This window comes from Nipponia nippon, unplaced genomic scaffold, assembly GCF_047370975.1.
Source record: "Nipponia nippon isolate SJK-2023a ecotype South Korea unplaced genomic scaffold, ASM4737097v1 scaffold_3, whole genome shotgun sequence".
In the NCBI taxonomy this organism is placed as follows: Eukaryota; Metazoa; Chordata; class Aves; order Pelecaniformes; family Threskiornithidae; genus Nipponia; species Nipponia nippon.
Window position 1 is genome coordinate 64,324,745 of NW_028262347.1, and position 27,280 is coordinate 64,352,024.

A 27,280-nucleotide genomic window follows, 5' to 3' on the forward strand; every position below is an offset into this window, starting at 1 on the left:
TCCTACGGGCTTTTGGTTCCCGGGGTACATTAAAAATATTGGAAAGTGGATTTTTTTTTTTCCTCTGAGTAGAAATACGCCGTTCGCAACATACACCCAAAGCGGGGAACCGACCAAACTCCCAGTGAAAGGCCACAGCTCCCAGCTCAAAGCCTCCCCGCACAAGACAGTCGCTTTGCTGAACAGCCACGACGGCAACGCGAGTTGCGGCGTCACCTTCGCGGTGGCCGTCCCCTAAAACACGCTCTCTGACGGGTTGCGGTCAGAGACACAAAAGCTCCCAAAAGGGAGAGAGGGACGATGTCGACGTCAGCCGCATCCTCGGCAGCGGGTTCATTAGTTTTGATTTTTCAGAGGAGCAATCCTCTGTAGCCGTGCAGTTACGAAGGGGGTCGATATGTTGCCAGCTGACTCGGGAATAAGCAGGAGACCCAACGCTGCCATCGGCAGCCCCTCTGTGCAGCAGAAAGCCCAGGGTTCAGAGCAAGCCTGGAAGATGAAAACAACTCAGCAGCTCCACTGAAATACCATCATCACCTCAGCAGGCTTCTCCTTTTAATTCTGATGTTTTCCACTAGTAGCCATGTGCTGTCACATGCCCTCAGACGCTTCCCTAACTCAAAGCACCGACTGTTTCATGAACACCCTGCTAAAGAAATTGCTGATAAATGCGACGCTTCACCTACTGGCATTAGACCACCACTAGAAACCCTTATTTTGCTTAAAAATAAAAAGGTCATGGCCAATTTCTCTCGTCATGGACAAAAAAAGGAGAGGCAGCTGCCACCTTGCAATGGCTGAAGTACCCCTCGCAGGTGTCCATCCCCTCGTTTCGCCTGTAGCTCGATCCACCACACCGCTTCAAACCAGGATGGCAAGAGCCCACCTCAGCTGTCAAAACGGATGGAGGCGTGAAGGCTCCCAGCCCAACTGTGGGCCCCTTCCCTCTTGTCACCGGGCGCCCGCAGGGACGCGGATGCGTCCCTGCGGGCGCCCGGTGACAAGAGGGAAGGGGCTTCTTGTCCTCCTCCGGCATAGTCCGGACCTGAGGGGATGCTCCTACTCGGGAGGCTACGGCTCAGCCAAGCTCTTCCCCTCCCAGGGCTCGGGTGCCATCCGTCAGGCTCTCAGAGTCACCTCGCACTCCTTCGCGGCTCCCGCTCCTGTCCCTTTAAGGGGCGGGCCGCCACCGCCCGCCGCCGCTGATTGGCTGGCTCCGCCTCCTCCCCCCACCCCCGCGTGCGGCCGTTAGCGGCCGTTAACGGCGGCGGGTGGGTGATGGTGGCGGGCGGCGCCGTGCGGCTGTTGCCGCTCCCGCGTCCCCTCCTCGGGCGGGCCGCCGGGGCCAGGGGGGCGCTGTCCGGTTGGGCGATCGCGGGGCGCGGCGGGCTGCGTGCCGGGCGCTGGGTCGCGGTGGCCTTGGCGGTGCCCGCTGGGACCGGTTGGAAGGAGAGGCCGGGGCAGCGGGGGCCGGTGTGGGTAGGGGAGCGCGGCCCGGAGCGGTCGCCCCGGGGGCTGCTGCGGCGCTTGGGTCTGGTGCTCCGGTTGGGTCTGCGGGCCTGCGGGTTGCTGCTGCGCTTCGGCCCCCTGCTGCTGCTCTACCCACTGAGCCGCCTGTGGCCCGGCCTGGGTGCCCTGTGGCTGCGGCTGCTGCGGAGGGCGGCCGAGGCTGCTGGCCCCACCTGCGTCAAGCTGGGCCAGTGGGCCAGCACCCGGAGGGACCTCTTCTCCGAGGCCTTCTGTGATGAATTTTCCAAGCTGCACGTTGAGGTGAGCCCCCACCCGTGGGGCCACACTGATGAGCTCCTGAGGAAGGCCTTTGGTGAGGACTGGACGGGCATCCTCAAGTTCCAAAGCCGGGAGCCGGTCGGCTCGGGCTGCGTCGCCCAGGTGTATAAAGCCTATGCTGACCTCACGGCTATTGCTGGCTCCCAGGCCAAGGAGCTAGCACAACGCTCGGAGTTACGGTCTGCTTTTGAAGCGTGGGAAGTATCAGGCTTTAGAGGCCTCCTCAGGTGGCTGAGGAGGAAGAAGAGTGAGGAGATGTGGGACAAGAGGAGCAGGATGGAGCTGAGCCCAGCAGACTGCTCCTGGGGAAGTCCTGTGCGTGGGATGCCCCTTATGGAGCAGATGGCCAAGCCACTCCTGAATGCAAATCCTTCATCAGGCAGACATCTCACGCCTGTAGCCATTAAAGTAAGTAAGTCATACACCTGGCCGGTAGATGTGTGAAAATGGAGCGTGCTGGACAAGGCTGATCAGATTTTAATTCCCATGGAGATGAATAGGTGGCCAGGGCCAGGTAGAGCAAGAGAAATGATGCTCGTCTCCCTCGGTCTCTTTTTCTCAGCACTTTGGTTCCAGCCAGCTGCAATCCAGACTTGCAGCGGCCCCAGCTCTTCCCAGCCCAGGGAGCTCGAGTACGCATACTGCCTGTGGCACCTTTGACGTGGCGCATGGATACCAGAAATGCCTGCAAGGGCCCATTTTATATTAGAATAATTAATATTAAGCTTGGTTTTACCTTCCAGAAAATGAAACCCCTTATCTCCTCGCATGAAGAAATCTGGAACAGTTAAGTTATTTCAGCGAAGTTTATTTAAAGAAATCTTACATTTGAGCTGTTCCAAATACTAGTCAGTACTGCATGGCACAGAGAGGGTAGGAGTGCAAAAGCAATGGAAAATGGCATTGGGTGAGACTGTAGGCTCCAGCACAGATATATTCCCTTTGAAGATTATAATGTGTTTCTTTACAGCTTAATCCATGGCAAAATGTGAATTCTTCTGAGGACTAGCTGGAGCAGCCTTGTTAGCTCCCGGCTTTATGGGCTGGGTTCTGTCTATTTGGAGTGCATCACTTTAGCTGATCGAAACGGACCATCCTTTTTACAGCATTTGGGGAGCTGATCTTGCCCCTGTTCATTCGTGCGCAGGTCCTGCACCCTGGGCTAGTCCACCAAGTCCAGATGGATCTGTTTCTCATGAAGATGGGTAGCCACATCATTGGACTTCTCCCTGGATTCAAGTGGCTCAGTTTGACAGAGATTGTGGAAGAGTTTGAGAAGCTTATGATTCAGCAGGTGTGTGCTATGCCATGGTCCCCACATACTGAAACAAAACTGCCCTTTGTCTTGCTACTGGCTGGCTCTAACTCTGTTCATACTGGTACTCTTTAAAGGGTTAGATGAAGGCTTGCTTATTCTTTAGTTATGTTCTTTATTCTATTCAGTCACATGATGTTACTGTAGGAAAGCTTATGTGCTTACAGAGTAATAAAGCAAAGCAATGAAAAAAATTAGCAATCCTTATTAGATTTAAAAATCGTTTTTAGAGTTTGAAAATCTTTTTTAGAGTCTGAGTATGTTTTCTAGTGAACAGCCTGAACAGCTAGCTAGCCGTAGTCACAGTCCTTTTTGCAGCATTGTGAAAAATGAACACTGGTGAGAGACCTCTCCTTAGGAAAAGAATCTGTCCAAACAAGTGCTCAGACATGTGGTTTTTTTCTCTTTAATCCTACACATTTGTTTGCAATCTGTACTCACTGGTCATGTTTGTTAGCACTGAGGTATCTATATTGGCATAACTAATATAGTTCCACAGAAGTTAGTAATACATTCTATATTGTGTTGTCATCAGACTCATAGTATCAGTAAAGTTAAGCTTTGCAAATAGATCTGAAAACATGTCCTGATTCACTAATGTCTTCTAAAGACACAGTCCTGAAACGTCCTTATGACCAAACTTACAAAGATTTCACTACAGGCTTAATTAGACTTATGTTTGTATTAAAATGAACCTAATTTCATTTTTGAGTCTAGATTGCAGAGTCTGAAGTCCATCATAAGCTTTTGAAAGCCTTAATTCTGTTCTACTATTGCAAAAAATCTACACAGTAAATCCATGGTGTAAACTGTTGACTGTATTCAGATGTGACTCGAGGTCATTAGTACCAGTTTAGTCCAGCAGAGCTTTTGGTGGATGTGCTGAAGACGGAGGATTAGGAGAGCATCTGACAGGCTTGTTGTAACTTCCTTTCATTTCTCTTTGAATGAACAAGAAGTATTCCCGGGATATTTCCCATTGGCAGATGAGGGAGGTGAGGCAAGGTTATCCTGCCTCCTTGAGCAGCAGCAGTGGGCAGGAGAGATGCCCTTGTGTCAAGGCACTGGATCACTGAAGAGCTAGGGCCAGGACTTTGCATAGTGGATTACTTTGTACGTGTTACATTAAATTTCTTCCTGCTATGGCTGCCTATCTGTAAGGTGAGGCTAGGGCTGCAGTTCTTCTATCCTGTCTGCCTGCCTCGCTATTTGGACAGTAAGCTTTGGTTCAGGCTCTGTCTTACCCTTGAAAATAATGCAGTGCTGGTCTTTTTTTGAGACATTATGCCTATAGTAAGAGTCACCTATATTTCGAAGGTGCTGGGTTGTGGGCCATCTGTTACCCAGTCTGTTACTCTACTCTTCCATCAGGAAAGCTATAAGCATGTAAGATGCACCACTCTGTTTTCATTCTGGCTTTCTGACTAGTTTTGTTGGTATTGAGTGTTGCACCGTGCAGTCATATCGTCATACAGGATCCTGAAAATCTAGTTCCAATTGAATCTAATTTCCAACCTGCTTTTTCTTTTTGCCCCTTGAGATTGATTTACGCTACGAAGCCAGAAATCTGGAACGCTTCCGACAAAATTTCCTAGATGTCGATTTTGTGAAGTTTCCAACTCCCCTTCGGCCTTTGGTAACAACAGATGTTCTAGTGGAAACATTTGAGGTAAGAATTGCGGGGTCTGGGAGCGGTGGTAGCAGTGAGAAGGCCCTTAGGAGAGCATGCCAAGGAGGTGTTTTTTTGGGAAGGAGCTATCAGAGGCAGAAGGATGCTTGTCTCTTATTTGCTAAGAGGCTGGTGTCCTTCTTCAGTGTCTCTTCCACTCTCTTTGTTTGCAAGCAGTGCACCCCAGAAGACAGGTGGCAGACAGCTCCATACAGAAGTGAACACTTGGCCTGAAACCAAGCGGACCAGCAGTGTGTCCAGCTACCATGTGCTTGCCTGTGCTTTGCAAACCAACACCACGCTTCAGCTCTCCTCTGTGGTGGGTCAAAGCAAGGAGCTCAGCAGTCTGACACTTTCTGATGCTTGCCTCTCTTCCCTTGTGGATGTTTGAGTCACAGACCAAAGCTACTCTCAGCCTTAGTTTTTGTGCATGTGATCCTGGCAAGAGTATTTCTGCCCCAGGCTATATGACACCCTCTTTCCAAAGAACAAACCCTTGCTTCTTTCATGTTCTCCATCACATTAGGTACAGCCTCTATTGAGCAGGTCCTTTCTAGGGTATTGTTGTCACCTTCCCTCAACTCTTGGGCACCTAGGTAAAGGTGTGGTTGAGGGTGGGACACAGGGTGTGTTTGACTCCAGCTCTGTCTTTATTTCAGGAGAGTGAGCCTATTTCACACTACCTGCATGCAGAGATTGCCACAGAGCTGAGGCAGAGACTTGCAAAGATGGGCATGGACATGCTGCTAAAGATGGTAGGCACTTAGCTAAGGCTGGAAGTGAAGGTTGTTTTCCTGCAGAAGCTATTCAGTTGGGGTAATAAGACAATATGGCTAAAGAGAGAACCTGTTTGCTTCCCACGTCTCCCACCCTTCTCCCCATGGACTTAAAGATAGAGCTGTGCCTTGTGGAGCCAGCCTGTGGGTGCTGGCTATCTCATGGTAAGCGAGGACTTGGGCTGCTGGGGCACTGTGCAGCTCCTGAGCTGGCAGAGGGAGGGTCTGTACTTCGTGTGCAATGTAACACAAGGTCTGAGTAAAGCCTGGGCTAGATACACCACTACTGTAGACTTTGACACAGAGCTTCTTTCACTGCAGAAGGGTGATCTGCTTGCACACAGTAGGGTCTCCTATGCAACTTGATCAGTGCATTGCTTGGGAAACCCAGTAATCCATTTAGTGAATATTCATATATTGCCCAAGTGCTATAAAGTGCAATGTAATTAGCAAATATCATGCTTTCTGCAGAGACTATGGATGCAAATCACAGGGAAAACAGCTGGCTAGCTTCTTCATTTATCAACCCCTCCTCCAAGACTGCCTTTTTCTAAGGAAGAACTAAATATGGGGTAAAGAAAACAAACCTGGCCAGATTCAGCTTATGATTCAGCTTCTGGCTGCCTAGTTCTTTTGTGGTCGAAATAATCACAAATGATCTGGAAAGGAGTGTTGAGAGGTGACACAACTGGCTCGTGAGGAGCCATGAGAACTAGTGGGGAAGAGTTGCAAAAGAACCTCACAGTATGGAGTGCGTGGGCAGTAAGCGTCAGATGAAATTCAGTTGATAACTGCAACGTCGTGCTAGGGCGATGTTGAGGCCTGCAGTTCTGACTCTGTGTAGTATGACAGACTCTAAAATAGCTTTTACCACTCAGAAAAGCAATGGTGGAGCTATTATGGAGCATATGTTTTATGCATATGTTTTATGCTAACAGTAGATTCAATGGTTAGGAATAAAGCAAAACCCCCAAATTTTAGGAGTAGAAAAGAATTAAAGAGCAAAGAAACAATATAATGGCTGTAAGTAAAACAAATACCTGCTTCTTGAATACTCTGTGCAGTTCTAGTCCCTCGCTGTCTGGGACCCTCCATTTCAAGGGCTGTAACAGAACGAGAAGATGTGCAGAGGAAGGCAGCCAGGATGATTACTGGTGTGGAATGGCTTCCGGACAGGAATGGTGAAATAATTTGGACTCGTAACTCTAGAGAGCAGAGAAATGAGACTAGCTTATGACAGAGATATATGCAGTCATGGGTACATGAGAGTTAACAGGGATCTATTGTGTATGGTTTCTCAGAACAATGAGGAGGACATAAACAAAATTACCAGAGGTCACTTTTCCAGGCAACACCTAAAAAAAAAAGTGAAAAAACACAGCTCTAATTATTTATGTGGCAATTAGACAAATTTGTAGGAGAAATCCATCGAATACAAAGATAATCTCCTTGGGGCAGGAAGTCCTGCAGTCCCAGGTTGCCAGGAGGGTTAGTGGGGAAGTACTACCTTGTGCTTGCCCTCTTGCTAGTCCTTTCTGCTACTAACTGTTAGCAGAGGCAGAGAAGTGCTACATACATCTGTTGCTTCTTCTCTTGTTTTCCTCACTTTACAATACAGTTGTAATGTGGGTTGACGTCCCAGACTAGACAAACTAAACCGTCCTCTATAACCCATGCCACTGAATGGCAAATGGCCTATTCTTACGGCATTACTCTTTGCCAAGGCCCACCAGCATGCATCCAGTTTAGGGTGAACTGCCAAAGAGCACTACCGTTCCCTGCAGGGACTCCTGGCTGTCCTACCTGACCTCTAGGAAGCAAACAGGATTGCTTCACACAGCTTTGCTGACTCGCCTAGAGTGAGTAGCACCCATGCCATTTCAGCACAGCTGGTCTCCAGCAGAAGCCATTTGCTGTGTTGCTGCCTAGGGTGATGCACAGGAGTAATGGCAGTGAACAGACCAGAAAGGAACCTCCGCTATTTACCTGGGAGCTTTGGCATGGGCAGGTTTGGTTGGAATGAGCTGCTCTAAGACATGCCTGTCCTCTAGGTCTTTGTTGACAACTTTGTCCATGCTGACCTGCACCCTGGGAACATCCTGGTTCAAGGCACGGCCCACGTCAGCACCAGCTGCAAGGAGCAGACAGCCATCGTGGACCTGTGTGACACGCTTGTGGTGGAAGTGCAGCCGCCCCGCAGGCGGCTCTGCCTGGTGCTGCTGGACGCGGGGATCGTGGCGGAGCTGCAGAGCGCTGACATGCAGAACTTCCGGGCAGTTTTCACAGCTGTGGTCCAGGGCCAGGTGAGGCGTCTGTCACGGGGCTGTGGAGCTGAGGCTGGGGAAGTGAGACAGCTGAAGAGTCTGATGGCTGATTTCTCCGTACTTCTCCTTACAATCCTCCCTGAGAGGGGCGAGGTGACTCGCTAGCGTGGAAGCTATACCAGACAGAGGGATAAGGTGTTCAGCTGCAGCAAGGAGGCTGCCAGAGTGGAGCGATTTCAGTGGCCCAGGAAATGGGAGGTGTTAAATGGGAAGCATTGGCTGCCACTCCCTGGTTAGGAGTGCTTCTGATGCAAGTTAGGACTGCCTGGGAGCCGCTCGTGTTTCAGAGACTGTTGCAGAATCTGCCAGATTTTGCTGGAGGAGGGAATGGATTAACATCTTGGTCTTCCACACACATTCCCTTCTGCAGCCTTGCTGCTGGCAAGCCCAATATGCCATCCCCCATTTTGCTGTTGTGTCAGTGTCTGTAGAGAAGAGGAAGCAAAATAGCGGAGGGGACTGACGTCTGCGAGGCTCCTCTGTATAAGGGGAACTACTTTATCCTTCTTCCTACTTATTTAAAATACACTCAGATGGATTAGAGAATCCAGTGCTGATGCCTCCTGTTTGTTCTGAGAACAAGCATCAGTGCTCATACTTGCATGTTGCTGTTTCTCAGCTGTGGGTTGGATGGCTCAGCCTCTGTTTAATCTGCCGAAGCATACCGAGGAGTCAGTGCTAAACTGTGTACTCGGGCCCATCCTGTGCTGCCAGACTTGCTTCTCAGCTAGTAAGCAAACCTGCAAACAGTTGATTGCATGGCTCGGGCTGGATGTAATTCATGATCTATAGGTGAAAAACTTCTACACCATCTCATTGCCAAACCTGAGGCCTCTGGCTCTGTACGTTGCTGTCAGACACGTCTTCCAAGAAGACCTATAAAGCCTCTCACAAATGAAGCTTGGGTATGGCTCCCCCCCTTTCTCACCAAGCATCTGCTGGTGTGGAATCAGCTCACTCTTCCTCTGCAGTTTGCAAATGGAAGGTTGGACTTAGCCCATAAGGGAGGTTAATAGATGCCCTTCTTTACGCCATTCTCTCCTCTGCTAAGAAGAAAATGCCAATCCTGTGGGTTTTATTTTTTCCCCCTGAAACTTCTCCTGACTGCCTGAGAGATATCTTTGTTGTGTTCTACCCTACAAGACCTGCAAGAAAAATAAGCAGGGTTTTGCCAGATACCAGCTAAGACTTTTGGACCAGTTCTGTTCTTCCTGCACCTGAAGGACTCGTTGGATCTCTGTTGGTGGAATGGGAAAGCACGGCCCTGGGAGTTCTCCCTGCAGTATGCTTCCTCCTGGGACCTTTGCAGCAGAGGCCTTCCAGGGACACTGGTGCGCAGCTCCTTGTAGGCCTGCTGGCACCAGTGATCAAGTCCTGATTCTCCTTTTCAACTTGTTTTGCAGGGGGAGAGAGTGGCAGAACTGATCCTTCATCACGCCCGTGCTAACCAGTGCCAGGATATCGAGCGATTCAAAGCTGAGATGGCGGAACTAGTGACCAAGGCCCGGGGGAACACCATTGCCCTAGGAAAGGCAAGTGCACAATGTCCCACCCTCACTTACTTACCTGTAATTCAGTGCAGTTTGGCTTCCAGAATGATCCATGTGGAAAGGCCAGCTCTGATCTCATGAGCACCACCAACCAGTACTGGGTGCTTTTAGTCTCTCAGGTGCAGCAAAAATCCATAAAATCCTTTATTTCCTTCTAAATAAAAAACCACCATGTGTGTGTTTGTGGGTTGTGGGTTGGTTTTTTTTTTTTTTTTAAATCTCTAACATCTGCAGTTCCCTGTGAGGAGTTGCTGAGCCTGATGTTACAGCTCACATCCTGTTAGCTAAGGCCAACTTGGGCACTTCAGAGAGTGTAGTACAGTGGTATTGAGCAAATCAATGCAAGTTGTGTGCTGCTGTGAGGTCAGACGTTCTCAGCCCTCCTGGGCTGGCAAGTAAGCAGAACCATGGGTCACAGCTGAACTCCTCATCCCGGGCAGGGTGGGGGGATCATACCCTGATGTTGGCTGTCATCAGCCCAAAAGTCTTGTCCCGCCACTGGAACCAAATGCTAACAAACACTTAGAAGAATCTTGCCTGTCACTCAGGTGGCTCAGTCTTCTTGATCGCAGTTTTTTTGATCAGTTGTTAACTCTTCCTTTTGTATTCCAGCTTCAGGTGGCAAATCTCCTCTCGAATGTCTTTAAACTACTGATGACCCATAAGGTGAGGTCCTGTCACTGTCTGCCTTCAACAGCTGGAAGTTCATTTGGGGAGGGAGAACTACTGGGAACACGAAGGGCTGACAAGTAGGGGGACTGACTTCTGAAACGAACTGCTAGGAAGGGGAACTGCAGGAATGCATCCAAGTGTTGCAGGCATGCTGTTTCTCAGGTCCTGATACACACTCTACCAAGACCAATTTCTGTTTTGTTGGGTTTTGTCTTCAATATTGCATTTAATAGTTGATATTATTTACTAAAAAGGTTTCTGTAACACATTTTTTCCTATCTTTTTTTATAGTCCCTTAGAAGCAGAAAATGAAATCTAATATATGTTCCACTTGTGTATCATCACATGCTTTCTTCCCTGGACCTCTTTATTGATATGGGCTTATGTAACAGCACTAGGCCATTTTACTGGTTGGTTAGAGGCCTCAAAAGCGAGAAGCTGTTCACAGAACAGAGATTCCTTCTTATGACTGATAGTATTTGGGGGACAAGTTTCCACGATTGCAAACAACTTTGGAAATCAACAGAGCTATGGTGGCCTGAACTAGAAGAGATGAGAAGGTTGTCAGCCACAGGGCTGCCCAGCCTGCAGAGGGTCCCTCTGAACATTCCTTAGTTAGAGGTTTTTATCATTAAGTCTCCTTAAGCTGGTTTCTAATAACATGAAATGTAATTTAGGCCCTTACAAAGCAAGTCCTCCCAACTCCATGAATTCTTAATGTTCTGGTATGCCTTGGAACAATCCCGGTGCCTGGCTGGGAATTTGGGAATAGTTTGTTCATGTGCAGAGCAGAGGATTGTTTCCTCTCTGATCTGTGGGGGTCTTTAGTGGCTGTTCAGAAGGTGAGCTCCCCCTCACACACATGCATGTGTTCAAGTATGTTGGATACTACTGCAAATTGTAACTACATTACTAATGGTGAGCACTCCTAAGCTCCTCCTATTCCAGTATGGAAGAAAAAAAAAATCCCTTCCCCTTCTCGGAACTGAAATACTCTCAGGTTCCCTTAGGGCACTTACCCTGAAACTGTTGCCTTATTTTTGGGCCTGCTGCTGGGTTTCAGTGAGATCTGAAACTCCAAGTGATGGAGTTGCAGTATAGTTTCAGGTGTGCGTATGCTCTCCCCAGCCTCTTCCCTTCCTTCTCAGCTTAGCCAGTGCTGGTACCTCTGTGGAATGGGCTCAGAAGAAAACAAGGTCTGCTGAGTCCACTTAGTCTCTTGTGGTTCTAGGTGAAGCTCGAGAGCAATTTTGCCTCCATCATCTTTGCCATCATGGTTCTGGAAGGTCTTGGTCGTTCACTGGACCCTGAACTGGACATCCTAGAGGCAGCTAAACCACTGCTCATCAAAACTGCAGCTTCTGTCCTCAAATAGACTCTTGTGGCTGCTGCCCTCTTGCTGTGCAGGGTTACCTGTGCCGTCAGACAGAGAAAGAAGCTGAAGGTGAGAAGTCACATATATCTTGGGGACACGCCAGGCAGTGGTTCCTCTCCATTAATGTTGCCTTCAGTTGTTTCAGATAAGCACCAGGCCTGGGATGATGAGGTCTATTCCAGAAACCAGGAAGACTTTGCACAATCAGAGTTCTGAGTCATTACACAGTTCTAAGAGCTAATGTGCTCTGGTAGTTTTTAAACTGACATATCATATAGCTTAGTGCACAAGATCACTGGAGCCTGACGAGAAAAGCAGTCTTACTTGTCTAAAAGTCTTTTAAAAAGATGTTCATTGATCAAGTCTGTTTTGAAATATATCAGGTTAAATATTTAAAGTTAATTTACTGATTTTCTGTCACTGTGGTATGAGAAATGATGTTCTAACACCACCTAAGCAACTAATTCAGGATGTAAAAAGCCAATAAACCTTTTTGTCTTTTTTACTTTTAACTTCTACTTTTATTGTAGAAGTGTCCCGACATCCTGCATGGAGCGGTCTGTTCTTAGTAATTTTTGGATGATAAAAACAGACCAGTCAATTTGATTTTTTTCAAACTTCCATACTCTAGAACAATACTATAGGAGTCTGGATTATAAACAGCAAAAGAAAATATTTGCCTAGGCAGAAAACCTAATTCCATAATAAAAAACCATTTTTGGAAACATTTGTACTGGTCTTGTTTTGGTTTTTTTTCTGAAGCTTAAACAAAAGTCTCTATTTTCTCTGTGTGCTTCCTTCCTACTACCCTCCCCCCGCTCCCCTAGTCTCACCCTAGTCAACTCCCAGCCTTAACTAATATGCAAATTCTTGGGTTTTGTTTCCAGTAGTTTGCAAAGCAAGGAGTCCAAGCATTTTCCTGATGGATGGAAAACACATTGTGAATGTTTCAAATTAAATAAAGCCAGCGAAAGAGTGGATCATGCATGGCTTTTACAGTCAGTTAATAATAGTATTAAAATTATTTTATGGCTGTATTTTAATAGTGAGAAACACAGTCTATGAATGATTGGAAGTACATAATACTAAATATATTCCCAGATATACTGTATGGGAAATTGCAGCAGCACAGGGTGTCCGCAGTGGTCTGTTTTCAGATGGTTAAGCAATGAAGAGAAAGTACATAAGCAGACAGTCTGCTGGTTTATGGTGACTATAAAATAATGATTAATGACATATAAATGAAGTCTGAAAAACAAGGTTAGATTCTGCTCAATATATTTCATATACTTTCCTTTAATTGTTACGTATTCCATTTCCAAATGTTTAAGGATAAAAGCAGCAGCAGAGTTTAATATCTTTTAAGTTTTAGGCTTGTTTCTGTAAGTCCAGTTAGACTTAAACTCGTAACTAGGTACATTGTTGTCCTAACTAGCACGTGATTTTGCATAAAATAGAACTCGAAGAAAAGCAAGCAACCCCCAAACTCTACATTAAAGAAAATCTCCATGTGCTGCCGGCACCCACCTTCCCTCCGCAGGGCGCGTGCCCCCTCCCATGCCCACCCAGCCGGGCGGCTGCGGCCTGGGCGCAGGTCTTGGGCACAGCCACCCGTGCTCCTGCTGAGCAAATGTCAGCCAGCCTTTCCAGAGGCTAAACAGAGCTCAAACCGAATGATAGAATTCCACGTCTAAAATGCAAAACTGTGCTTCACGTGTAGTCTCCATATATGTAGCAAGTTATAGGTTTTTCAGACCTTAAACAAGTAAACGAGCAAACAAAATGTCAAAGCCTCCACCTTATATATAGGTTATTCTTTCTTCCCTCTTCCCCTTTTTTTTTAAAAAAAAAACCAACAATCTCGGAACAGTTCATGCATATTATGAATCCTAAAGTTTAAAAATATCCCTTTTAGCTATTAAGGCCTTAGATGTTTACAAACCGTTCTGGATGAGAGACTTACTTAACTTTAACTGTCTTTTTGGGGAAAGCTGACAGCATAGCCTCTCAGTTATCTCTGGAGGAACACAGTCGGAGACAATGCTAAGAAACTGCTGTGGCCATTCAAGAGCTTTGGCAGAAGTTCAAAGGTGCTCCCTTTTACAAGGTTTCTTAATTTTCTTTTTTTTTTAGAAACTGCTCTCATCACTGGTGGTATGTTCCTGTAAAAGGGGTGAATTTTTGTAACACTTACTTACACTTTTTGCTGCGTGCTGTGTCAGAAAATATGTAATGTGTTTCTAAGTGTACACAGAATGTCAGGCAACAATATTTAAATTTTGTATGTAGTTTGGTTCCAGGTATTACTTAAAACAAGGTATCGCAAATATTATATATACTTCAGCATAATTTTGTGTAAAATAAGAACATCCTTCAATATAGCTCTGAGTGTTCCAGCAAATAAATTGTGCCATGTCCATTCTCCTTTCCTCAATACCCAGATGAAACAAACAGTTACATTTCTGGTTACCCAAAGCCAATAATAGCGTTCCCTGTGACAGAGCCGCTGTACTCTGTGCCTCTGATGATACGAGGAAGAGGGACAGCGCTTCAGGATGTGACAACCATAACCTCCTCCTGCCCTTTGTGAAGGAAGACACCTCTGCTCATCAGCGTACAGTGCTTTAAAAAACCCTCTTCTCTCCTTTCCTGTTGCAGAAAACCCTCTCTTGATGTGCCTTACTGTTTCCTTTCAGGGGAGGGGAGAAGCCGGCAACTTGTCGCCGGGAGCGGCTGACAGCACAGGCTTCGCCAAGGAGAGTCAGCAGCTCACTTAGAAACCCAGGGGAGGCATGAGCAAGTTGCATGGTGGACTCCAGACGGTAACGATGTTTCACCCTATAGCCTGAGTGGGGAACTCTTCTCCTATAGCACTACTGGCTACCTTGGTTTCTTACACAATTTGTTAACTGTCAATTTACCAGTTCATTTGACTTTGTAGCATTCTCCTCATTTATTCATGGTGAACAGAAATTCTGTTTTTTCAGATCGGGTGCTCTACCTGCAAAGATATCTGCGTGTCTTTCTGAGATAAGATTTCCTGCTTTTGGAGACTGCCAGCCTCAAAGTGAGATCGCAGGTAAAACAGACCCCCCCAAGCCCACCATCGGGTTTGGTGATTCTCCAAAGATGGGTATTTCAGAGAACAGACATTTTTCTCATCACGAGGCCTAGAAAGGGCAGCTTGTCACCAAAAAAAAAATCTTTTTGCATTTTGGGCTTCTATAAGTCATTCCTCCTCTAGGGGAGCGGCCTACGTATTCCAAGCAGTACGTAGCACTGACAGTAGAACTTACTTAGCCCTGACAGTAGAATCTACACTTAGCTGAAGCCCAAGCGGGAGGGTCCCAAGCTGTCTTATCAGGCTTTCTGAAGCACCGCTCACGTCACTGGATCCCTGCCCTGCTCCCTGCAGCAGTTTTGGCAGGAAGTAGCACACCTTTGTCATATGTATGGGGACTTCTTCCCTATGGATCTCTGCAACTCGTGCAATGGGACACTTGCAAGAGTCAGCTGCTAATAATGGAAACTGCAGAGGATAATTTACATTGTATTCTAGCATGTACATTTTCATCGCTGCAGTTGTTTGGGGGTTTTTAACATTCAGCTGCTCTCCAGCACTCCTTCCCCATATTTCATATAGCATTAACATAGCAAAGTAAGTCATATGACGACAGCATCACACAACTACACTTCCTATTTTATGTGGTCCTTGACCTTTAAGAAATGTGCTCTTCTGGCGCTGCTCTGGAAGAAACACAGCAGGGCAGAAAGTTCCCAGAATTCAGCAGCAGAAGCCTTTTCAGGCCCGTACTTAATTTCTCTGCAGGCTTGTATTAGCCAGGCATAACCTGTGCCTGCGCTTCCGCCACTTCACCCCGCGGGGCTGGTTCCCAGGGCATGTCTCCTGACCTTCATTCTTGTTCTCCACCTCCTACTCTGTTGTATGGCCCATGCCCTCATTAACTAATTTATTTCTCTATCATTTGCATCTTGAAAGCAGCTACAACCTCGTGCCCCTCTGCCAGGCTCTAGGTCTTGTGCGTTTTGGATCACTTTGTAACTCCCAGGTCCGCTGTTGCCCCACTCTGGATTGCCCCGTGACACTTTCACCAGCCTCAGACTACGTCACTCAGCACTACAGGCGCTGACTCCTTGGAGTCCTATGGGAAAAGCCAACCCCCTTCGGATGCCTCTGGGCAGAAACTGGGTGCTATGGCTGTGTTTCACGTTAAATGCCAAGGTAGCTCTTGGTTGCAGAGTTGGGTCTGTCAGCAGGGTCGTTGCATGTGCGTGAGACAGAAGAACAGTTTGACAGAGGTGGACTAGAATAGTAACTCCAGAAAGAAAGGCATGTAAAGGACAGAGCAGTGAAAATGCACTCTGGCTGCAATGACAGGGAGATGAAAGACCTCTCCAGGAATCATAATTCCACTTGTCACGACTGCGGTCAAGCACCCAAGCTCCAGCACACTGGCTCACACCTGTAAGATACAGATCAGGTCTGTGAACGGCTCAAGGGCCTGCTTACCCACTCTGCCGCTTCCTTATGCTAGCAGTGATGCCCGGAGCATCAGAAGATTCTGTTCTCTGAGGTACTGCTGGAGGTCACAGAGTTTTTGGCCTTCTTTTTCCATCTTCTGGCGTGAACGGTCTCTGCTCTGGAATGCTCTCCCTTTGGCTGCCTGCTGCTGTATTTGTTGCCTGTCCTGCTCCCGTGATTCTTGTTCCAACATTTCCTGCCGTGACTGCATTCTGCTCCTGAGAAAATCCTACATAAAAATAGAGATTTACAATTGTACAGCCAGCTTTCATGCTGAATTTCATCCACAGTTACTACTGGCAGAAGTCAGAAATGGGTATAATCTATGGAAATTCATTCCTTTTGCATGCAGAAAGACTCCTTCTACCATAGAGATGGAGAATTTTACTTCCCATCTTTCATCTTTATACATGTGTTAAAAAAAATGTTACCCTTCATTTATTTATCTCTAAACGATATAATCATATGGGACATAAAACAGGTGAAAGACAAATACTCTGGATGGTGCCACTGCTGGAAACACGGTAGTACAGGAAAAACTTTTCGGAAATTGCCCTTACCAGCCTTTCTTTCTCTTGTTCAAAGCTCCTTTCATTGCGTTCTGCCTGCAGCTCCTCTCTCTGCAAGCGCTGTGTCTTTACGAACTGCAGCCTCTGACTTGCCTTCCTCTTCTCCTCCTCTGGCCAGAAGGATTCCTTCCTGCCTCTCTCTGCCCTAGCAGCCTGGAGCAGTGCCATGTGCTGCAAAGCTCTGTCTTTGTGCTCCAGCTGTTTCTCCGGCCCTTGCAATGTTCTCTGACGCAATCGCTGTCTGTTTCCAAAACAAAATTTCTCAAATTTCTCAGAAAGAACAATAAAAGAAAAAGACAGTGTGTAAGACACAAAGCAGATGATACTCTGACAATCGGCGCTCGGTTAATATTCCAGGACTCTCTGTCAGGTTATGAGGGTTAAGCCTGTGTGCTAAGCACAGGTGGCAAAACCCCCAAATGGGCTGGTGCCTGATGTCAGCTAACTGCAGTCATCTCTTCACCTGACTACATAACCTGGTGCAGCTCTTTGTTCTTGGCCCTGAAGACCAGGAACCAAGGAAATGGGTTGTGTGGACAGGGTGTAGGACTAATTCGGACAACTGAGTGGCTATGCGCAGTGGTGGTGGAGCCACAGGGGCAACAGAAGAGCTGGAAGGAGGTGGGTCATGGGGGCAAGGGCTTATAGAATCATACAATCATAGAATCGTTTAGGTTGGAAAAGACCTTTAAGATCATCAAGTCCAACCATTAGCCTAGCACTGTGAAGTCCACCACTACACCATGTCCTTAAGCACCATGTCTACACGTCTTTTAAATACCTCCAGGGATGGAGACTCAACCACTTCCCTGGGCAGCCTGTTCCAATGTTTGACAACACTTTCGGTGAAGAAATTTTTCCTAATATCCAATCTAAACCTGCCCTGGCGCAACTTAAGGCGATTTCCTCTTGTCCTATCGTTTGTTACTAGGAAGAAGAGACTGACCCCCACCTCGCTACAACCTCCTTTCAGGTAGTTGTAGAGAGCAAGAAGGTCTCCCCTCAGCCTCCTCTTCTCCAGGCTAAACAACCCCAGCTCCCTCAGACGCTCCTCATAAGACTTGTGCTCTAGACCCTTCACCAGCTTCGTTGCCCTTCTCTGGACACGCTCCAGCACCTCAGTGTCCTTCTTGTAGTGAGGGGCCCCAAACTGAACACAGTACTCGAGGTGCGGCCTCACCAGTGCCGAGTACAGGGGCACTACGACCTCCCTAGTTGACTGTGGGGCCAGGGGCAGGAAACAGGGGTTTGAGAGGCAAAAGGATTTTGGGTCTGAGGATGAGACTGAAGGGAATTTTCCCTTGGACGTAATGCTAAAGGCGATGTGTCCATGCGTACCCACTTGCCCATACCTCAAGCATCGATTTTATTCCCATTGGTAAACCACCATGATGACTCTGCAGAGACGAGCATGAGACACAATGCGTGATGTTCAGAGACTGAATGAGAGCACCAGGGAGTGGACATTACCAACCTTCCGACATTTACTACAAAAACCAGTCAGCTCCTAGGTATTACCTCTGGTTGTCCCTGTGCAGCTGGCATTGGATGCCATCTGCCTCTTGCTGCTGCTCCCTCTTCAGCTGCCTCTCCTCCTCTTGCCGCCTTTTGTGCTCAATCTTGGCTCTGTTGAAGTCCATCTCTTTCCATCTCTCCTGAGACGCACCATTAAGGATTGATTTCTAAGAGAAAAAAACCAACCCAAACCCTTAATCTCATCAGCATATTTTTCTAAATGTAAACTGTAATCCTATGAAACCAGAACAGCTTAGTCTTCTAATGTCACTCTTGAGCTCTGGAAGCCACACTGGCTCATGAATACTATAGAGTCACTTCCCATCCGTGAAAACACTGAGTACCATACTAAGACCTGTACAAAAGATTAGGCTTAACCAACAAAGGGGTGCCTGAAAACACAGTTTTCAGAGTTCTTCACAGGTCAGTAGGCTGTGCTGTTCTGGTTGTTCCGGTGTTGAGCCAGTGCTTAAAACAGCCCAATGTTTGTGTCAGTTTCTGGACTGGATGGAAAATACAGGTTCTGACCACAAATCACATTACAGATTCCTTATTAGATTTTATTAGAAAGAGAAATATCTGCCTCCCTCTTGCCTAACACTAAACCTTCCTGGAGTTCTGTGCAGGTGTACTAACTCTTCCCTTCCTGTTGTCTGAGATTTCTACCCATGGCCAAGCAGTCTTTGTGTTTTCTTCAGTAGCAGCTGCATTTCAATGCTGGGCAGGGTTCCTAATTTGCATTTTTAAATGCACTGTGCTGTGTAAAGAGATGAAGGAGCACCTACAAGGCTTCTTTTCACAGCCATAGTGCAGTATTTATTTCTTTTGTACTCCCTACAATGCCCTGTATGAGGGAAGGAAGAAGGAAACATCACCAAAACTTAGACATGCATTCCAATTTACATTGTTAGAGCTGTTTGGGGCTGGAACAGTTTCCACAAAATATTTTGCTCCCTCAAATGCCTTCTCCCTTCTCCTTTTCCCAGCTGCAAGTAGCATGTTCCTGCCTTTAGCCGCTCCTCTGCAAACAGAATGTCTCCTTCCAGTTCTTTCCCGAGGACATCTCTAATACCACAAGCTGGAAAACACTACAAGAGCTTCAAATAATGTGCCTGCCAGTCTCGTGTAGCATTTCGACTGATTTCTTTTAACACATTGATCTGTATGGCTTCCTAGGGGCAGTAAACACCTTTGTTCTCCAGTGTATTGCTGATCTTTGCAAAAACTGTACCTTGTGGGTGGTTTGTGTTTAATGACATATGGAGGGAGAGATCAAAGAAAGAATCAAAGGTGTTTTATAGGCAGGAGGTGAACAAATGGTGTTATCTAGCAGGTAAAGGACTGGCCTAAGGATTAGGAGACTGGAAGTTCCATCCCAGCCCTGACACGCGCTCCCTGCTATGGGATTCAGCTGGCTACCTAGACTTTCTCTTTTTTGCTTTCAGTATCTGTAAAAGAGGAATAATTTTTTGCTATCTAACTAGTAGAGCTGGCGGAGAGGTTTATTTAGAAAAGATTAAATCTGAAATAAAAAACTCTATCAAAAGTGCTGAGTAAGAATACCAGCAGAGCCCTGTTCCTGTACAACACTGATTCCCAAGTGGAAACCTTATGTTTCTATTTATGCATAGCCATTATTCTACATAGGCGCAATTTTTGTTGCAGTAAAAACCTTTGAGAAAGAGATCAAAGGAGAGTATATTCTCACATGACATAAACAAATCGCTTGATCCTAATGGCTAAATCTAGTTTGGACCAAATACTTACTGTAATGCTTTTGTCTTTTGGAAGACTTAGAAGATTTGTGGATCTCCTAGCCTGCACATTGGAGGTACTGCGCGGTCTCTGTATGCGTAGAGCTGATTTGATGGTCAGGCTGTCTTTCTCTAGTGATTGATTCACTCGGTCAAAGAAGCTTTGGCGCCTGAAAGGAACCAAAGCATTGGCTCCCAGGGAAGGGCTCCTTTGGGAATGCTGGATTGGAGCTTCTGCCACTCTGGACTCAAAAAGACCTTTCAAATAAATTAGGGCAGGGACATATGAGTTTATAGGCAGCTTATAAAAAGAAAGCAAATTAAAAAAATAAAAAAAGGTCTTCTCATATAAAATATATTCAAGCAAGACTTTTATAACTTAGTACCAACATTTTCCTCTGAAGAAGTGGGGCATTTTTAAGTCTCCACAAAACAGTTCCCAGCTTTCAAAAAACAAGCTTGCCATTGCAATCAAGCAAGAGTTTTGCTTGGTAACACAAGATCACTGACTGCACTTACAGCTACTCAGGCTAAGGGGTTGTTTACATGGTATTCTGCAGACAGACATGAGCTGCTTCTGCCAGTGCTCTGACACAAGCAAAAATTATAAATTTCTCGATAGGGCAAAGCCTGAGCTATACATCCTGCTGAGAGACTGGAGAAATTAACTTGGGCACGACACTGTGCTAACACAGCTTTTGGGTAACTGAGAACATGGGCCGAGCTTGCTTGCGCCTTTCTGCTACAGACAGCGTGGACCTGAGTGGCAGCTGTTGCATGGAATGATGCTGGAACGCCAGCTGGGAGGGAATGTGCACTCCTGTTTGACTTTTCATTCTCCCTCTACCAGCAGTGACACAGAGCAAAGTACTAACACTTAGAGAAAGCTTTAGGCTTTCAGAATCCGCACACTTAAATGCCTGCAATTGTCTCAAAACTAGCTTAAATGAGAACAGCAATAATTTGATTATACTCACAATCCAGCCCCTTTTGGATGGTAAGGGAACAAAAGTTTACTCAATGACATTATAAAGCAGTCATTTTCAGCACAGATAAGAGAAGGAGTATTCTGCAGAACAGTCCTGGTGAAATCTTTTTGCTATAGGCAGTCATAGTCAACGTTACAGATTAATTTTAAAAGTAAGGAAATTTTATTATAAATAATCTTTATAGTGAGCATTATGATAAAGGTTAAGAAAACCCAAAAGCTGCTACTGCAGTAGCTATAAAAGCCAAAAAACCCCCCAACTTCCACCTGAAAATACTTTCACCTTGAGAAGAAGATGCACAACTTCTCAAGCCGTACTATCGTTAATACCTACATATAACGATGCTACATTACGGTGGCTATATTCACAGTATGGCATTATGGCATTTTCTTTTGAAACATCAAGAACTACGGCAACAGATCTTGGGCATGATGGCCTACTGCACTGATATTGTGTGGCAAGTCTTATGTTTGGATAAAACAGCTACAATTTCAATACCATGTTTGTGTTTCAAATTAGCTTCAGTTTCAGCATCCTGCCGTCTGCTATCTGCTTCCTCTTTGTGGACTGTCTCCATTAACCAGCTGTCTGTGTTGACAGCAGTATCAACCATAGCATGAGCCATCTCCCTCTGAGGACTCTAGAAATAACAAGAAATGCAATCATAATCCAGACCTGATAAGGAAGAGGATAGGTTAGTTTCATGAACTTACTTACAGCGTAAGATCTTAAGTTGCAACTGGAGTTTAAGAAAGATTAATAAAAAAAACACTCTGGGGGAGCTCTTAAGTAAAGAAACAACTCTTAAATAGAGTAATTTCTGATCACTGTGGGTTTCTCTACATTTTCAAATGACCTAAAACTGGCAGTACTTCTGCCTGGAAGGATCCAAACTGGTACAAAAGAGATCAGGCCAGAGGAGCTCTGGCTGAAAGACAGTTGCATTTCTGGCACGTGCCAGAAATCAGGATTCTAACCCTTGCAGAGCAATGGAGAAAAGCTTGGCAGCAGCTGGTGCACATTAACCTCCTCCTTACTGATCCTCATCCAGTGCCCTGTTCACAAGCACCAAATCAACTAGCGAGGATCACAAAAGTCTCTCCGTCTTTGACTGGGAGAGGTGATGCCTCTACCATGGTGGAGAAATATCTTACTAGCATTATGCCAGGGACTGCCTTGGTATGGAACAATCCTTACGCGGTCTAAAGTCTTCTGTCTGACACTGTTTCCTGCCATTACCTCCTTCACGCAGGGGCAGGACATAGAGGAACAGGGCTATGCAACACTTCTCATATTCTGCATCTGTGGCAGCGGTTCTGGGAGTCTGCTCCAGCCAGTGACAATGACAGCTTCTAGCTCTTTCCCTGGTCAAAGGATCAGGAAGACAGTGCAGAGCAAAGTCTCTCTGTTTTTCAGCAGGCATACGCAACGGCCAGGCCTAAAACCTCTAGTAATTTTTTGGTCCCAAGAGCAGAAAACTTCAGGTAACAAAGCAAACGTTACACAAATAGCAGAGCACATGTTAACAGAAGAGCCAGGGTGAAGCACTTTTTACCTTCTCAGGTTCTATAACCTCATTGTCCTCTTCCAAACAAGACTGAACATCTTTTGGAGCATTTTCTGTCTTCAATCTCTTGTCTTCCTTTTCCTCTTCCTCTCTGGAAACGCTTTCTGAAGATGAAATCCTCACTTCAGACAGCTGCTCTTCTATTTTCTTCCTGAGCTCTTCTTTAGTCCAGCTTGTTCCTGGGATGAAGGCACCTTCCTGCTGCACTTTGCACCCTGTAGGCCGTGCGGGTTCCCAGGCTGCCAGGCAGCAATGGGGAAGCGAGGTACACCTACAGCTGCACTTAGCACATGGCTGAGTCGAATACAGACCCCTTGGCCAGCAGTCCAGGTCTGAGTGACCCTGTCTGTGACGGCCTGAGGCTCTATAACCTGGTGTCACGATGTATGGGTAATCCAAGCTTGAATCTACCACCATCTGCCTGGCTGCTAAAGGCATCTGCAGTTCTAGAATGATGCGTTCGCTTAAGGGCAGAGGGATCCGCAGAGCTTGGTCAGAAGACAACTCCTTAGTCTGCCCGTTCCAGAAATTCACAAGCACTCCCCTCCTGTTGTGTGCTGTGCATATTAAAAAAAAAAAAAAAAGGCAAAGAATGTATTAGAAGCATGTCAACCTGTTTGATTTATCTCTTAGACAGCAGGAGATAAAAGTAGCAGTTTGTGTTTCAGACAGTTTTGTAACAACTTCCATGATTTTTTCTTCATAGTTTAAAATTTGACCTGCTTTTGAACTTCCTCTGAAGAGACAGCAGATAGCAAAATTCTCGCTCGTCACAGTGAGCCAGGATTTTACCCTGCAAAAGCTGGAAACTAGGCTAACAGATAACCAGGCGAACACTCATGAGGGCCAGGAACTTTTTTCAACTTGTGTTGGGAGGATGCACCCACCCCCAGCTTTTTAGGAAGTTTCCACTCACAGAACAAAGCAAAGGCTAATTCTGGGAGCTGCATTAATTCTGGCACTGAAAAAGAACAGGCTGATTAGTGCCAACAACAACAAAAAAAAAGATGATGAAAAGAACCCAAGCAGCAGGTGGTGAATTCTCCATGATTGAGACTGTTCTCTTTTCTGTATAGCGACCAGCAACCGTGGCGAGTCCAGCACTGTTAAGAAAGCCACGTACCTAAGCGTGCCTCCTTGTTCTCCATAACCTTTAGCACAGTGCCCGGGCCAAAACGCTCGGCTCTAGCCTCCCACGGTGCCAAGACCCTGTCTCCTGGAGCGAGAGGCTGTTGCCTGGCATCTTCGTAGTGGACAATGTCGTAGAGAGGCGTTTGCTGCATGCGAAGCTGTACCTTGCCTTTCAGAGTGCGACTTTTGTCAAACTCAATTAAAAAGTGTTCCCTGGAGCTCTACAAGAGTAAAACATGCGGTTTGCGAGACAGACATCTGGGTCCAATTAAGGGCCAAACATAAGTGCTAAGAGGGAAGTGGCAGAAATCCCAGGAAGCAGAACATGATCTGGGAATGTAGCTTTCCTCTTCTACCAGATTTTTCACTGTACTCTGTCCATATTGGACTTCGAAAGTAATTAAAAAGCTGGGGCTTAAGGGGCTGACAGCCTTTCTCTTCCTTTTATTTTGGACTTGGATTTTAGTAAGAATACAATTAGCACGCTAAGGCAGAACTTTACCAGGAAAACCTCCCGTCAGAAAAAGAGTAGCCAAAAGAAACTGCTGTGTATGATGCAGTTCATTACATAGTAATCAAAAGGATAACAAACCAGTAAAATGTCATAACTGTCATAAACATAAACACTTTAAGCCTTCAGCAATGGGTGTGGGGAAGATCTATGACCGAAATCTCAGCCTTCTCTCCAGATCTATAAGCACACTTCACACAAATAATGCTGTCAGCCCCTGCTCCAGCTAACGTCACTCAGGCCGTTAGCTGTCCCCATCTGTTCCACCCCACACTGAAGCTGACAGCCACCCTCAGCTGCACTAGCCCCACCGTTTATTTAACTAACCTGCGAACTGGGAAATGCACCGGATTTTTAAAGGAAGCCAGCAAAGGGGGATTTTCTGTCTGGTATCCAAAATCATCTCACAAATCCCAGAAACACAGAAGGAAGAGAACGAGGAAAGCTCTCAGTTCTGTAAGGAGGAGGTGCCTGGAGGCAGACATTTTGGATTACTAATACTAGTGCTGTGTAGCTAATTGACTTTGCTGCTAGACTGGGCGGAAGTAGACAATAGGGATAAGGGACCTGTTTTGTTTGCTTGTCTCTGAAAAACAACTTATTGTAACTACTCAAATGGATTGATTTCCAGGCTGCTTCTGTTTGCAGGACTCCTCACAGTAAACAGCCAGTCATCATCAGGAAACAGATGAAAATCGGATGTGGGGAGAGAACAGAAGTGTGTCACGGGAGAGCCACCCTACAGCAAGGCCATGGGACTGGCGAGGCATGGGAAGAACAGGAAAAAGACACACAGATCCGAGGGAGAGCCTTTTACAAGCGTAGTTCCCAACAAATATCTACCTTCACCTCTTGGGCAATGCGGCCCAGGTAGTAATAGCCGTCAGCTTCTCTCCTTGCCAACACACGAGCCCCCCTTATGAAACTGGAAGCCTCTGGGGATGAATCAGTGAGATTTCTTTTTGCTGAGGATATCAAGGGCATACAAAGGGAATCTGGGTTCCATGCACAAACAGGAAAGCTGTGGAAAACAAAAATACAAGAAGTAATGAAGACCTTGGCAACAGAACTTCTGCAACTTGCTGCAATGAAAACAAACTAAATCCACATGGGACACCCACCCTGCCCTGCACTAATTGTCTTTGTTTCCTAGCTTTTTTCTTCTCTGCATTTCCAGTGACTCAGCTATAGATTTTGAACTTACGATGTTACTGGACATCTTGGCAGCAGATAGCCACAGGGATCTTTATGAGCTGCGTGACAACACTGGACATGTGAGATGGACGTGGAGCGTACCTGGAGGGGGGGAAGGAGGAGATGGAAGCAGAAGATGAGCATGACTCAGAAGAGCAGGGAACTTAAAATCCCCTAACTATAAGGACGTCCGCAGGGTAGACATGCAAAACCTGTGCTGTTTCAGCTGAGGATGTCAGTTGTTTGGGATGTTAACAGATTTAGAAGATATTGTTGTTTATTTAAAATACAGTATCTGACCACCTCCGCCTAAGAGTAAACAACACCGAAGTCTGTGAATCAGGATATACTGGCTGTAGGCAAAGCTGTACAGTCACCTAGCAAAGACAAAGTAAAATCAAAGCAAGGCATTTGTTCTGTCCTTTGGGATCTTCACCTTCACCTGTCAGAAACACCTCTTTCACCTGTCAGAAACACCTCTTTTCAAGTGCTGGTCTGTGAAGTTCAATGAAATCACTTTACAGGGCGAATCTTTCCCTGCAACAGTAAATGGAGCCAGACCAAGATATACCCGAATTTGACCCCAAGTGTTGGCGATGATGCCTTTTGCTCGGGGGCTACGTGAAGTGCTCTTCCCTCGCAAGCAGAGATTTAAGGTACAAGTAATGTACAATAAGAAGGGTGGATATGCCAGCGTGGGATGTCAGGTGTAGCCTGCCTGTAGAGATGCCAAACCTAATTTAAATCTTTGTCCACAGACTGCTTTGCTCATAATCTGCCAGGCAGAAGAAGGTTACCCTTCCAGAAGGCGACAGAAACTCCTCTCCAGTTCTACTTTGTGAAATGTCATCCAATAAAGATTCAGGAGGAACTCATTAGTATGCACTAATCTCATATTAGTGGCATACCTCTTCTGAAGCAGTAGGGGGGAGTCTGATCGCTTGAAAGGACCCCCCTGATTGTCTGGCTGCTTTCTCCAGTATTTTTTGCTTGCTTCTTTCGTGATCGTCGGAATCTCCCAGGGGGCACACAACATGTACTGGATGCGACTTGCGCTCCATGAGAAGCCGGCAGATTTCCTCGGGGAGCGCGTCAGTGAACAGACACACCGACTGGCAGGCCGGGTCCTCAAACGCCACCGCCAAGCCGCTGGCAGCGTTCCTGCCGTTCTCGAACCGCAGGGATCGAATCCAGGCTGCTGCTTCAGCGACGCTACTGAGCGAACACCTGACTAGGCCGTTGCACCACTTTAACACCTACTGAAAAAAAGAAGAAGAAAGAAAGAAAGAAAGGACCAAAGCCCACGCACACACGCGGCTCTTTGCTAACGTGGGACAGGCGTGAGGGTCTTTCTCGGGAATTCCTCAGCTTAGGCGCCCTACCGCACTCCCGCCACAGCAGCCAGCCCACAGAGCGGGCCGGGCCTGGCCTCGCCCCGGCGGCTGGCGCCCCGCCGCCGCCGCCCTGCCCGCTCCCCGCCCGCCTCGCCTTGCTGGAGAAGGCCACCACGTCGAAGAGGGCGCCGGCGGGGCCGCCGGCCAGCAGGAAGAGGCTCCGCACCAGGCGCTCCTTCAGGAACGCCGCCGCGGGGGCCGCCCCCGCCCGCATCCCGACCACGAAGGTGAGGCCCTGCGGCCGGGGCCGCCGCCCGGCCCCGCCATGGCGGGGAGCGCAGCCGGCGCTGCCCGGGAGGGCCCGGCTGCCACGGCCGGTGCGGCGCGCGTGCCCCGTTGCTATGCAACCGGACGCCGTGGGCTGGACCAAGTGGGCCGCCTGAGGGGGGAGAGGACGGGTGGGTTATTTCTTTAGCCCCTTCCTAAACAACGCAGCCGGCGTCGCTTTCTGCCCCCGCTTGAAAAGGAGCGGTCCGGCTGGGGGGTCGCCCTGCTGCCTCCTCTGCGCCCTCCGTAGGCGACCTCAACTTTTGCGGCTGGCGAGGAACGCCCCGCCGGTGCGTTGGTGCCGTCCCGCCGCTCCCAAGTGCCGGGGGCGGAGGGGGGGGGCGGGGTGCCCTCGCAGCCGCAGCCGGCCCCGCCGC

At 47.3% G+C, this 27,280-nt stretch overlaps 2 protein-coding genes across 11 annotated transcripts; one reads left to right on the top strand and one right to left on the bottom strand.

Annotated features, from left to right (window-relative positions):
- The first annotated feature begins 1,248 nt into the window (after positions 1 to 1,248).
- On the top strand, positions 1,249 to 14,507 carry ADCK2 (aarF domain containing kinase 2). Of its 3 annotated transcripts, XR_015706592.1 has the most exons (10): positions 1,249 to 2,196; positions 2,936 to 3,082; positions 4,644 to 4,772; positions 5,432 to 5,527; positions 7,600 to 7,851; positions 9,276 to 9,404; positions 10,035 to 10,088; positions 11,326 to 11,538; positions 14,166 to 14,291; positions 14,457 to 14,507. XR_015706592.1 is itself a non-coding variant. In XM_009464758.2 (8 exons), exons 1-8 carry the CDS (start codon positions 1,279 to 1,281, stop codon positions 11,467 to 11,469), a joined length of 1,869 nt encoding a protein of 622 aa, XP_009463033.2. In that variant the 5' UTR covers positions 1,249 to 1,278; the 3' UTR covers positions 11,470 to 12,196. The 3 variants fall into 3 exon arrangements, 1 of the variants encoding a protein (XP_009463033.2); XR_015706593.1 differs by lacking the exons at positions 5,432 to 5,527; positions 14,457 to 14,507 and having other exon boundaries at positions 14,166 to 14,256; XM_009464758.2 differs by lacking the exons at positions 14,166 to 14,291; positions 14,457 to 14,507 and having other exon boundaries at positions 11,326 to 12,196.
- LOC148054681 (uncharacterized) lies at positions 2,632 to 26,952 on the bottom strand. Of its 8 annotated transcripts, none has more exons than XR_015706590.1 (12): positions 26,151 to 26,952; positions 25,253 to 25,344; positions 24,892 to 25,069; positions 23,530 to 23,758; positions 22,395 to 22,963; positions 21,338 to 21,479; positions 19,864 to 20,108; positions 18,100 to 18,263; positions 16,573 to 16,822; positions 16,001 to 16,241; positions 6,589 to 6,651; positions 2,632 to 3,017 (listed from the first exon to the last, which is right to left on the bottom strand). XR_015706590.1 is itself a non-coding variant. In XM_087766502.1 (11 exons), exons 1-10 carry the CDS (start codon positions 26,301 to 26,303, stop codon positions 16,017 to 16,019), a joined length of 2,241 nt encoding a protein of 746 aa, XP_087622628.1. In that variant the 5' UTR covers positions 26,304 to 26,952; the 3' UTR covers positions 11,373 to 11,507; positions 16,001 to 16,016. The 8 variants fall into 8 exon arrangements, 5 of the variants coding, with proteins under 5 accessions (XP_087622628.1, XP_087622626.1, XP_087622629.1 ...); XR_015706589.1 differs by having other exon boundaries at positions 6,589 to 6,753; XM_087766502.1 differs by lacking the exons at positions 2,632 to 3,017; positions 6,589 to 6,651 and adding an exon at positions 11,373 to 11,507 and having other exon boundaries at positions 24,898 to 25,069.
- Between the last annotated feature and the right edge of the window lie 328 nt (positions 26,953 to 27,280).

Bases quoted from the DNA above. Each gene is read 5' to 3' on its own strand.
- LOC148054681 (XM_087766500.1), bottom strand. From the start codon at position 26,303: ATGGAGCGCAAGTCGCATCCAGTACATGTTGTGTGCCCCCTGGGAGAT. The intron at 21,480-22,394 runs GTAAAAAGTGCT...TGTTATTTCTAG, and splicing joins AGGTTATAGAACCTGAGAAG to AGTCCTCAGAGGGAGATGGC. The intron at 16,823-18,099 runs GTAATACCTAGG...TTTTGGAAACAG, and splicing joins CTGCACAGGGACAACCAGAG to ACAGCGATTGCGTCAGAGAA.
- ADCK2 (XM_009464758.2), top strand. From the start codon at position 1,279: ATGGTGGCGGGCGGCGCCGTGCGGCTGTTGCCGCTCCCGCGTCCCCTC. The intron at 3,083-4,643 runs GTGTGTGCTATG...TTGCCCCTTGAG, and splicing joins AGAAGCTTATGATTCAGCAG to ATTGATTTACGCTACGAAGC. The intron at 9,405-10,034 runs GCAAGTGCACAA...TTTGTATTCCAG, and splicing joins ACACCATTGCCCTAGGAAAG to CTTCAGGTGGCAAATCTCCT.